This window comes from Chrysochloris asiatica, unplaced genomic scaffold (genome assembly GCF_000296735.1).
Source record: "Chrysochloris asiatica unplaced genomic scaffold, ChrAsi1.0 scaffold00137, whole genome shotgun sequence".
Taxonomy (NCBI): domain Eukaryota; kingdom Metazoa; phylum Chordata; class Mammalia; order Afrosoricida; family Chrysochloridae; genus Chrysochloris; species Chrysochloris asiatica.
In genome coordinates this window covers 8,441,237-8,454,510 of record NW_006408655.1, presented here as the reverse complement: position 1 = coordinate 8,454,510, position 13,274 = coordinate 8,441,237, and the positions used below count along the sequence as shown (strand labels likewise).

The window sequence follows — 13,274 nt, the reverse complement described above, 5'->3', positions numbered from 1 at the left end:
ATCATTTCATTGCCTTGGTTCCAATCCCCTCCATGCATCATCAATTGACCAAAGGGTATATCCTAGAAACCCACCCCCTACACTTCCCCCCACCCCGCCCCCAGTCTTCGGCCCACAGTCCCTCTCTCTCTCTGGATCCAAAGTCCCCAGCCGCTTCATCACTCCATGTCATCGTCTCTGTCTCTATCTCAGTCATCTCTGCTTCTCTGGGTAGGGGCCCGCTCTTGGCTCTTCTCCATTGATGGTCCTAGAGACCTCGGCTCCTAGACTGGAGAATTAATCACTCCCTTCCTTGCTACAAAACATCTACCTTTGCATTTCCAACCCTCATAATCAGTCCTTTTAACCAATATTCACTACAGTATCACGAGTTACCCATCTGTATTTCATTTCATCAGCTCTGCCTAGATAGATTGGATAGTACTCACTGGAGATTCTGCCTTCCTCCATGCCCCCTAGCTCTAGGTTCCCTCTTGAAAGCTTGTAAGCCAGTCACTTCTTGCCTTTGTAGTCCCCCCCTCCCCATTTGGATATCCAATGTCTAAGTTGCCTATCTCTGTCTACTCTATGTGTGGAGGGGGTGGGAATGTTTCTTGCTGTAAGGATTTGTTCCTTCTTTTGAGAGTCACTGCATCCGTAGGTATAGGTCAAGTTCATCAGATTGTATCAGCTCACTCTTTTTTTTTTTTCCTCTTCTTTCTTCTCCTGGTTTAGCTCTGATCATCCAGTCATCCAATCCAGGTCACGTGGGTACCATCTTCAAGTGTGAGCGTTCTTGTGCACATGCCCTCTCTTCCATCATCAGGTAGCTCCACTCTCCACTCAAGTCCTCCGTGGCCGCGCCACTGACTCTGGGCCCAAGAGTCCCCAGGTCTCCTCACACTGCTTGCCAACCAACTGGGTCCACAGAAACCCACTGAACATTGTAGGTCTTAGCTTGCCGCTTCATTGCTGCTTTTACCCCACTTGCCCCCTATCGGTGATGCGTGTGGTCACCAATCAGAGCGTGTATTTTCTTAGTCTTGGGAGGGGATTTGCGTTGAGAGGACCCGATCACTTGCTTTGATGTTTCCTAGGGAAGCGATTTATTTGTTCTTGTAGTAACAGGCCATCTGCCTCTATTGTTTTGTATTTTTCCTGTAGGTCTTTCTTTCAAGAAGTATCTTTTGTTCTTCCAGCTCCAGGCTGGTCTGCTCTTCCTTTCAAGTGGAGATTTCTCATCTTGAACAAAGATATTTTTAAGTACTAAAGTGTGCCTGACCCAAGGCTATTTTCAATAATGTTACATGCATGTAAAAGTTGGACAATGAGTAAGGAAAATCATATAAGAATTGATGCAATTGAGTAATGGTGTTGGAGAAGAATATTAAGGGTACCATGGACTGCCAGAAGAACAAACAAAATCTGTATTGGAAGAAGTTCAACCAGAAGTACCTTGGAAGCCAAGATAACCAGACTTCATCTCTCATACTTCAGACATATTATCAGAAGAAACCAGTCCCTGGAGAAGGACATCATGCTTGGTAAAGTGGAGGGTCAGCATGAAAGAGGGAGCCCCACCCTCACTCCCCCATCAATGAGACGGATTGGCACAGTGAAAGTAGCAATGGGCTCAAATGTAGCAACAACTGTGAGGCTAGCATGGACTGGGCTGTGTTTTGTTTGTTGTACACAGGGTCGCTGTGGATTGGAACCAACTCAATGACACCTAACAACAACAACAACAACATCCCAAGTGGGGATGGAGCAAACAAAATGACCAAACCATACTCGACCAAAGAGAAGCTGCAATAAGCAAAAAAGGATAGGTTTGACATTGTTCATGTCTTAAATTACAGGTTTCTTCTCCGTTAGCTATGAAGGTCTATTATAGATGGAAAACAGAACTGATCAACTATGATAATATTTAAATTCCATGTGACAAAATCCTGCATAAACCAACTTAGGCCAATAAGAAAATTCTTAATTTCACAGTCTGACTTTAGATTTTATTTACATTGAGTAAAATGTTTACAATATAAATCATTTAAAATAGCAAAAGCCATCATCAATTGCAAGGGGAGTAATACAGAAGGGGGGAACAAGGTCATATTGTTATTAACTAAAGCATTCCAAGTAGACATAAATTATAGCTATAATTTCATTTTTGTTGCTTATGATAAAAATAATCTCTCATATTTTACAGAGTCATATTAACATAGCTTGTCATTGAAGTGAAAAGCTTATTATATAGAGAGCATGAGCCACTACTTCTCATAACTATATAACATAACACTTGTAGACACCAACTGAAACTTGAAAATGACTGTATTGATAAAATTCCAAATACATACTTAAACAAAGGTTTTAAAAATCACAAATAATGCATATTCTGCATAGTTCTAAATTCAATGGAAATATAGACTTAAGACTTACTTTAAGAATGACTGTTATAAAATGATTGCATTATAATGAAATTCTATTGAGCTTATTATATTCCTGACACAACAACCTCTAACTCATTGGTACTGAGGTGAATTTGGGACTTATGTAATAATTATAGCACTATTCTCAAGTGGCTATTTAAAAGCAGACACTATTTCTTGTTACTATTAATCAAAATAAAGAATACAAGAAAGAGATATGTATGTTTATACAAAAATAAGACATACGATCATAAGCTGCTTTCGTAATTGCTTTTGCTGCATTCTTCTGGATATCAGGAATTGTCGAGTTCTCTGCAAATGTCAGGAGCTTTTTGAGACCCCCTGTTTGTTGAATCAGCGCCATAGTGTCCAGGTCTTCAAGGCAATTGGCTATCACTGAAAGTGCTTCTATATGGAGATCATTCAATTCCTAATAGTAAAAGCACACACAACTTTAGGAAACATGACTTCCACTTTTCAATTTTATTAGTGAAGGGACAGAGGTCAGTTAGAACATAATGTAATTAATTCTGGTGTGACTGATGCCAGAGAAAATAGATATTCTGTTTATCAAAGTAATGCCACTGTGCTTAGCCCAATCACCCCACCCCAACCCCATCTTTTCTCATTCCCTACACAAAAATCTGGAGGAAATACAGATTTCTTAAAGTATTATTCAAAAGCACTGAATAAATCCAAACACAGACATTTTCTTTAAAATTTGCAGCTAGTCAGAAGTATTATGAGTTTGTGACTTTAATGCCTGAGAAATTTCCAAGTCTCAAAGTTGAAGATAACATAGCCTTACATGAACAGCTGGCAATTTAAGGGGGAGCTCCTGGAAGTGCAAACCACAGAAGGGATGTTGCAACTCAAAATCTGGATATAAATTATGCTAAAATCTCTAAACCAAACATTAAGTAGAGAAGTTCCTAGGAACACAGGACAGACTAGAAAAGAAGATATCCTATCTTTGAAAGGAGCTGAACTGGTAGCCAAATGAAATAGACTTCAAGATAAAGAGTTCTAATAGGAACAAACAAGAAAAATTCATAGTAATAAAAAGGTCAATATTGTTGTTATTAAGTGCTGTTGAGTCGGTTCTGACTCATAGCAACCCTGCATAGGATTTTAAATCTTTGTGGGAGCAGAAAGCTTTCTCTTTCTTAGGCAGAGTAGCTGGTAGGCTCAAACTACTGACTTGGTGGTTCACAGTGCAGTACTTACTGTATGGAGAGCCACTGTACTCCCCAGAAGGGCCAGCACATCAGGAGAAGAATAACATCTGTAAATGTATGTGTACTTGGTAACACAACTTTAAAAAGTGCGAGAGGCAAAAACTAAAGGGAGAAATGAACAAATCCTAGGACTCCTGCTGTGGCATTGTAGGATCAGCACTTGATTGTGAACCACAAGGTCAGCAGTTCAAACCCACCAGCTGCTCCTTGGAAACCCTATACAGGTTGCTATGAGTCAACATCGACTCAATAGCACTTCTCAACAACAACAACATGCACAATAGTGCAAGATTTAACATATTTTTTCCATAATTGATTTTTTAAAAAACTACACAACAAATCAGTTGTTGTTAAGTGTTGTCAAGTCGATCCTGACCCATAGCGACCCTGTATAGGGTTTCCAAGGAGCAGCTGGTGAGCTTGAACCACCGACCTTGCAGTTCGAACGGCTTTGCAATCTGGTGCATTAACCCACAGCACCACAAACCAGTAGGGAAATGTTATTGTTGTTAAGTGCCATGGAGCCAGTTTCAATTCATAAGTGACACTGTGTAAAGCTATAGGATAAGCACTGTACTGTTAGCCGTAAGGTCAGTGTTTCAAACCATATACAGGGCCACTATCAGTTGGAACCAACTCCATGGCATTTAACAACAACAACAATAGAGCTTCTGAGAGCTGCGCCACACCAGGGCCCTGTAGGGTTCCAGAAGATTCGAAAGGCACCATCAACCATATCAACCTATCTGACAAGTATAGAATATTAAAGTTCAAAGCAGAACACACATTCTTTCATTCACCAAGATCAACAATATAAGACAAATCTCAACAGATTTCAAAAAGACTGGAATCTTACAGAGACTATTATAATTATAATAGAATACAATTAGAAATCAGCTTTTATATGGAATCTAGAAAAATTAAATATGGAAGTAAACAACTCACTTCTAAAAAACCCAAGGGTCAAAGAAAACATCACAAGGGAATGAGAACTGAATGAAAACACAACATATCGGAATTTGTGGGATGCAGTTAAAGTAGTTCTCAGAGGGAAATTTATAACTGAAATGCTGATACCAGAAAAAAGCAAAGGTCTAAAGTTGACCTTAATTTCAACCTTTACTTTCCTCTTAGGAAGCTAGGGAAAAATTAACAAATTAGGGCAAAGTAATTAGAAGGAAGCAAGTAAATAAAGGTGAAAGAAGAAATCAATGAAACAACAAGAAACAACAAAGAAAATCAGTGAAAACAAAGACTAAATCTTTGAAATATTTTTTTAATGATAAATTTCTATCTCAATTGAGCAATGGAAAATATATATTACAAATATTAAAAATTATATTAGGGATACTCACATACATTATTTGAATGAAAATGGGATATTATGATAGGTATTATCTCAGTGAATTAGGCAATATAAATGTAATGGACAAGCAAATTCTTAGAAAGACAAAAATAATGAAAACAGACACACAAAAAGAATATCTGAATATTCTTATATCTTATTTAATTAAATTCAATGTTGAATTTGTAATAAAAAACTTTTTCATTTAAAAATTTTTAGTTAAATTTCAGGCCCAGATGATGTCACTGATAAATTCCATCAAACACTTAAGGATGAAGTTATATCAATCTTACTACAAACTGTGCCAGGAAATAGAAACAGAACTTGTGTTTAGATGCCAGTTTTAAGCTGATACTAAAATCCAGCAACCATGCACACACATACAGGAGGGGCTTGAAAAGTTCACAAAAAATACGGAGTTAAAAGATAAAATGGGGGGGGGGGGAAGTGTCAAAGAAAAAAGATGTCAGTTTGAGGACTAAGATGCTTCTAATCCAAACCATGGTATTTTCACATGCATGTAAAAGTTGGATAATGAATCAAAAAGACCATAGAACAATCAATGCACTTGAATTATGGTACTGGAGAAGAATATTGAGAGTGGACTGCCAGAAGAACAAACAAATCTGTCTTGAAAGAAGTGCAGCTGGAATGCTCCTTAGAAGCCAGGGCGGCAAGACTTTGTCTCTCATTCCTTGGACATGTTATCAGGAGGTACCAGTCCTGGAAAAGGACGCAATATTTAGTAAAGTGGAGGGTCAGCACGGAGTAGTTTTCATCTTGTCTAGCTGGGTCTGGTGTAAAGAGTTGGGGATAGGATTCTTTTGATTCAATAGTAATTGTTAATCATGACTAATTGTGATTGTCATAACTGCAAAGGTAGAAAAGTTGGATAACAAAAACAGGGGAATAGTTAATCTTACATTCCAGGATCAGAAGACCATAGGGCCATCAAGATGAAAGAGCATGAGCGGAATGTGAGACCCTAACCAGAAAAGCAGTGACACAAGAGATGGAGGCAGAGGTGATAGCATGGAAAGATACATCAGCTAAGGACTCTAGAGTCATGGAAAGAGAAAGGCTGTGTGCTGGCGTCCAAGACGCTGGCTTGCAAAATGTGCCCTTTGGTTGTTTAAATGATTATATATTCCTGTATGTTTTTGTGTCCACTAAAAAAAATAAGAGAGAATAGAAGCAAATACTGTTAACTGATGATGCATGGAGGGGATTGTAATCATTGCAATGCAACAAAATACGATCGGTTGAGTGCAAAACTGATGTTCTCCTGTGTAAACTATCACTCGATTCACAATAAAAGCTTTGGGAAAAAAAAAAAAAAAGATATAAAAGAATTTTTTACAACTTTTTGTAATACCCCTGCCTTGTATGAATATATTTTAAACAAAAAAAGATTAAAATCCTTCAGGAACATACACATAAATCTTTAATATGATATCATCAAATTGAATCTAACAATACATAAAATGGGAAAATGGAAGCTTATTCCAGGAATTAAGTTTAATATTTGATAATCAATTATATTGACCATATTAGTAGAATAAAGGAAAAAACTATACAATCATCTCATTTGATTCAGAAAGAAATGGTATTTGAAAAATTCAACACCCACACATATTTTAGCAAACTAGAATATTGAACTTCATCAATTTAAATAGGGAAAAATTAATAAATTACAGGGTAACCTCAAAGAAAATTAATATACCTGAAAATCACAATTTAAAAAAGAGGGAACCCAGAAAGATTTAGTAAACATTAACACAACAGAAATGAAGAAAATAAAAAGAAAATCCACAAATAAAATTAGTTTAGCACAGAAAATTATGTGAAACAAAGAAACCAATAGCCCCACAAAAAAACACACAGCAAAATGACAGCAATCAGTTATTACCTATTGTCCCCTCAGAGCAAACCCCCTTCCAAGACAAAGGCTCAATGGGAATACACGCTCTGATTGGTGACCACATTCATCACCGATAAGGGGAAGTGAGGGAAAAACAGCAGTGAAGCTGTGAGCGAAGTCCTACAACGTTCAATAGACTCCTATGCACCCGGGTGGACACCTGGTTGGCCAGCAGTGTGGCAAGACCCGGGGACTCTTGGGACCAGAGTCAGTGACATAGCCACAGAGGACAAGAGTGGAACGTGAAGCATCCAGCTGATAAAAAGAGAGGACACATGCACAAGAACACCCACACTTGCAGATAATGCCCACTTGACCTGGCTTCAATGGTTGGATGATCAGAACTCAACTAGAAGAAGAAAGAAGAGGGAAAAAAGAGTAATCTGATACAATTTAATGACCTTGACCTATGGATGCAATAGCTCAAAAGTGGGAACAAATCCTTACAACAAGGATCATTCTCACCCCCTCCATACACAGAGTAGATAGGGATGGGCAACTTGGACATTGGCTACCCAAATGGGGGTGCTACAAAGGCAAGAAGTGACTGGCTTACAAGCTTTCAAGAGGGAACCTAGATCCAGAGGGCGTGGAGGAAGGTAGAATCTCCACTGAGTGGCATCCATTCTGTCTAGGCGGGGCTAATGAAAGGAAAGGAGGATAGGTCTCTTGTGATACAATAATGAATAACTGTTATCAGGACTGACTGTGAGGGTTGGAAATGTAAAGGTATTTTGCAGCAAGGAAGGGAGTGATTAACTTTTCAGTCTAGGAGCGGAGGTCCCTGGGACCATCGAGGGAGAAGAGTGGAGAGCTGGACCCTACCCAGAGAAGCAGTGATGCCAGAGATGGAGGTAGAGATGATGACATGGAGAGATGGAGCAGCTGGGGACTTTAGACCCAGAGAGGGAGTATGGCTGTGTGCTGATGACCGAGGGGTGTGGGGTGTGGGGGGGAAAATCAGGAAATACCCTTTGGTTGGTTGATGATGCATGGAGGGGACTGTAACCATGGCAATGAAACAATATATGATAGGATGAATGTAAAGTTAATGTTCTCCCATGTAAACTATCACATAATTCACAATAAAACATTAAAAAAATTTAATACCTATTGATAATTACAGTGAATGTAAATTGATTAAATGTACCAGTCAAGAGATACAGAGAGCAGAATAGATAAGAAAACAGGATCCTTCAATATGCTGTCTACAAGAGACACATCAAAAAGATTGTTGTTGTTGTTGTTAAGTGCCATCAAGTTGGTTCTGACTCAGTGACCCTGAGGAGCGGCTGGGGAGTTTGAACCACTAACCTTGCAGCTCAAAGTGACCTTGTGGTCCAGTGCATTATCCTGCAGTGCCACACCAGGATTCCCATCAAAATGATAGAGACAGCCTAAATGCCCATCCACAGAAGAACGGTTAAATGAACACTGGTACATACATACAATGGAATAATATGCAACGTTGAAGAATAATAATGAATCTGTGAAACACCTTATAACATGGATAAACCTGGAGGACATTACGCAGAGTGAAATGAGTCAATCACAAAAGGACATGTATTGAATGAGACCAATGTAAAAAGTTAAGAATAGTTTTTGTGGATAAAAGAAGAAATCAATGATTTCATTAGCTAGAAGACAGACACATGTTAACATGGGTGATACGACAGGGAGGATGGCACAGGAAAGATGAAGGTAGTGGGATACAGGGAGGAGGACAAGAGTTAAAGTGAATAGAGGTAAATGCTGTTAACGATTGGTACATGGAGGGGATTACAGTCATTGTTATGAAGCAAAGTATGTGACTTACTGAATGTAAAACATGATTTGTTCTGTAAACCTTCACTCAATTCATAATAAAAAGTTTAAAAAGCAAAAAAACAACCTACAGCTACAATCATACTTAATATTCAGAAAATCCTAGAGCGTCTACAAAAGATTGTTGAAACTAGTAAGTGGGTCTAGTAAGGAATGTCCTGGACTCCTGGGGTGGTGCTCATTGTAGGATCAGCACTAGGCTGCTAACCACAAGGTTGGCATTTCAACCCATCCTGCTGATCTTTGAATAGCAACAGGGTTGTTATAAGGCTGAACCAACTCAACAGCACCTAACAGCACAACAATAAGCTCTCAGAATAGAAGTCACATGTATAAAAGTCAATTCTATTGCTGTCAATGAACAATTGAAAAGTAAAGTAAGAAATACAATTTAATTTACAAGAGGTTTCTAAAACGTGAACCGCACAAAGATAATTTTAACTAAGTTTGTACACTTAAAGATGCGAAACCTTTCTGAAAGAAATTAAAGACTCTATATAGGGTTGAAACGAGTTGGAGCCGATTCAACACTTAACAACAACACCAACAAAAATAACTAATGGAGAGATATAATACGGCTGTGGGTAGGAATGCTCAATATTAATTGGTCAACTTCTCCAAAATTGATTTATAAAAGTAATGAAAACAAAAAAGAGCTCTATTAACAAATGGTGACTTTGAAGGCATTCCTGAAATATAGCAAGCAGAAAGTTTTGGCCTGAAAACACAATCCTAAACAAACATATACACATATGTATGAACAGACAGTTGCAGAGCTAGAAGTAGTTACTCTAAGGTTGCTCTAAGATCAGAATCAATGGATGGATGAGAAGGAAAGGGATATGAGGCAATTATCTGGATGATTACGTGGAACTACATTAGGAGCAGACATCAGTGTGGCCCTTCCTGCCTCCCTACTCTGTTATGGACAGCAGAGAAGATAACATGAGGCTAAACCAGAGAATGTGAATGCCTGACTGGATTTGGTACAACAGTGACCCAGATAGCCAGTGATGCCTGGAGGAATGAGGAGGCCCATGTGCAGCAGATAAGCGGACATACCCCACTGCAGACTGAAACCTGTTCATGACAATAATAACTGGAGCTAAGTCCCTGTGAGTTTATATCTATGGAGAAATGGGAATTACCAAGCACAAAGATAGCAGACAGACAACCATCAGCAAATATTACTGTAAATCCAATAGACTTAATAAAGGAAAGAGAACAAAATTTTAAGTAAGTATAACATATCCTAGAGGGAGTCAAGGGGCTTTATTTCATCTAAAGAAAGAATCAACTAGAGATCTCAGGAATTAAAAATATTCATTGAAATAAAAATCCCAACAGATGGCTGAATAGCAGAATGAACAAAGCTTTAATATAAAAATTGAGAGCTGAAAGATATTGTCCAAGGGTTTTTCAAGAATGGAAGCCAAAGGGCAAATGGAGAGTATCAGAGAAGAGTATAAAAATATAGACAATAGATTTGGAAGAGCCAACATCCTTACAAAAGTAATTCTACAAAGAATGAAGAAAAGCAATCAAAACTCATTCAAAATATTGCCCAACTGGAAAAAAAAAAAGTCCTGAGTTTGAAAGGGTCCAGTAGGATGGATTTTTAAAATAAGTAAGTAAATAAATAAAAGATCTACAACTTGATACACATCATGATGAAATTTCAAAGATATACAGCTAATATTGAAAGCTCCCATAGAGAAAGAAATAATTTACTTGCACAGAAACTAGAATCAGATTGGCATCAGAATTCCTGTTGGGAACAACAGATGCAAGAAAGCAATATCTTCATAGATCCAAATAAAATAAAATAATAAAACTATGTTCCGGCCAAAATACCATTTAAGTAAAAAGCAAAATTAAATATTTTTTAAACATGCAAGTACTGAGTTATTTAGTCAAAGACTCTCTCTAAAAGAAATAGCACAGGATATAATTCAGAAAGACTCCTGGTGTGGTGCTGTACAATCAGCACTGGGCTGAGAACCACAAGGTCAGCAGTTTAAACCCACCAGCTGCTCCTTGGGAACCCTATACAGGGTCACTATGAGTTGGAATTGGCTCAACAGCACTTTACAACAACACTTCAGAAAAAATAAATGTAAGGAAGCTTATCGTATCGGATACAATAAGCAATGATGAGTTAAAAGGAGCCCTGGTAACACACTGGTTAAGTACTCAGATGTTAGCCTAAAGGTTCGTAGTTTGAACCCATCAGTTGCTCTTTGGGAGACAGAAGTGGCAGTCTGTTTCCACAGAGATTTACAACTTTGGAAACATTATGGAGTGATATTCATCTACCCTATAGGGTCTCTATAGGAATCCTGGTGGAGTCCTGTAGGATAACTGCAAAACTGGCAGTTCAAACCCACCAGCTGCTCCTTTAAAAACCCGACACAAAGTTGCTCGGAGTTGGAATCAACTCTACAGCACTTAACAACAACAACAACATAGAGTCTCTATGATCCAAAATCAACTTGACAGTAGTGGTTTTTGCTTTTGTTTATTTGTTTATTTTGGGTTGGTGAGTAAAGAAACCATTTTGTTTAAATAAGTTTATGTATAATGTAGACATAAATAATAATCTAGAACTGAAACCCTATACAGGGTCACTATGAGTTGGAACTGCTCGACTGCACTTAACAATAACAACAAACCATAGGTGATCTCAATGAAGAGTACAAGAGTAAAAATTTGGCATATTACTCTCCAGAGGAAAACAAAACATAATATTTAATAATGACAAAGATATCATTCAACAAGAAGTTATAATACTCTTAATTCCTTACAATTCTAACAAAACATTTAAACTAAATGAAATACAGGCAGAAATCTATGATCAGAGAAAGTCAAAGACAAAAAAAACAACAACAAACACAAACAAATCATTAAAGTTTCCACAAAGTATTAAACAGATGACCTAGAAAAGAATGAAATACAGATTATTATAAGAGCTCTTATTGCACTACAAGAAGATAATGCAACAAAACTTTGAATGTTCAGAAGGAAAGTGATCATGCCCAGATAAAATGTCATTCAACGAAGAAGGAAGAATAAAGACATTTGTAAAATGAAAAGTAAATACAAAATAGACTGATTAAGCTGAAAGAAGCCGAGGTAAGCAGATGCTAGAGTCACAGGTTTTAATTCCTACTATAACTTGGAGTCTTGGTGTGGCACTGGAGGATAAGCACTAAACTGCTAACCACAAGGCCAATGGTTCAAACCCACCGGCTGCTCCTTAAAAACAGGGTCACTATGCGTCAGAACCAACTCAACAGCAAGTAACAACAACAACAATCTTGGAAGGAAGAGAAAAATATCTGTGTCAAATTTTGTTACAAAAGAAAGTCTCTAGGGACCAAAAAAAAAAAAAAAAAAAATTCTCAATCCAAACATTACTAGGGAAACAAAAATGATGCCTTCCCAACTAAGAATGGCAAAACTTGTTTAAAAGATTGATAGTATCCAGTGTTGGAAAGCAGGTGAGCAGCCATCACTCTGAAGTTTGATTGGTGGGAATATCACTTAGAGTGATGCATCATTTCTCAGAACACTGTCATTTGTAAAATATTTACATACTTTGCAATGCATTTACATTAGCAAACACATTCAACTAATTATATATATATATTTATAGAGAAACAGAATTAATTTAAATCAATATATGAAAATGTAGCAAAAATGTTAATAACCTGAAAGTCTACCACCAAGATAAAAGTAAATAAATATAGCTAACATTATAACTTGCTCTTCAGCATAGAGATGCTAAAGCAAATGGAAGACATAAGAAGGTACAAGACATGAACAGAAAATTTCAAAGATCAGCTCGAGAAGATAAAGCCAAATATTACAACAAAATGTGCAAACATCTGGAATCAGAAAACTAAAAAGGAAGAACACATTCAGCATTTCTCAAGCTGGGGGAACTGAAGAAAAAATTCAAGCCTCGACTTTCGTTATTGAAAGATTCTCTGGGCAAAAGCATCAAGAGACAATGGAAGGAATACAGTCACTGTACCAAAAGGAAATGGTTGATGTTCAACTGTTTCAAGAGGTACCATATGATCAACAACTAATGATCAAGAACTAATGAATGAGGAAGTCCAAGCTACACTGAAGGAACTGGAAAAGAACAAGGCACCAGGAATTGATGGAATAAAAACTGAAATCTTCCAAGGAAGTAAGGTGGCACAGGAGACACTCACTCATCCCTGACAAGAAATCTGGAAGACAACTATCTGGCTGACTGATTGGAGGAGATCCGTATTTGTGCCCATTCCAAAGAGAGGTGACTCAACGGAATGCACAAATCATCAGACAATCTGTTTGATATCCCATGCGAGTAAAGTTTTACTAAAGGTAATACAGAAATGGCTACAAGCATACATTGACAGAGAACTTCCAGAGGTGCAAGCTGGATGCAAAAGAGGCCATGGAATGAGGGATATCATTGTTGGTGTCCAATGGATCGTGGCTGAAAGCAGAGAATATCAGAAAGATGTTTACCTGTGCTTTATTGACTA

General features: G+C 37.7%; 1 protein-coding gene across 1 annotated transcript in view; it reads right to left on the bottom strand.

Moving 5' to 3' along the window:
* Positions 1–13,274, bottom strand: part of ARMC3 (armadillo repeat containing 3) — a 154,640-nt gene that overhangs the window by 90,737 nt on the left and 50,629 nt on the right. The window contains exon 8 of the mRNA XM_006869910.1: positions 2,652–2,835. Coding sequence (XP_006869972.1) covers positions 2,652–2,835 — 184 coding nt within the window. The remainder of the gene's footprint in view (positions 1–2,651; positions 2,836–13,274) is intronic.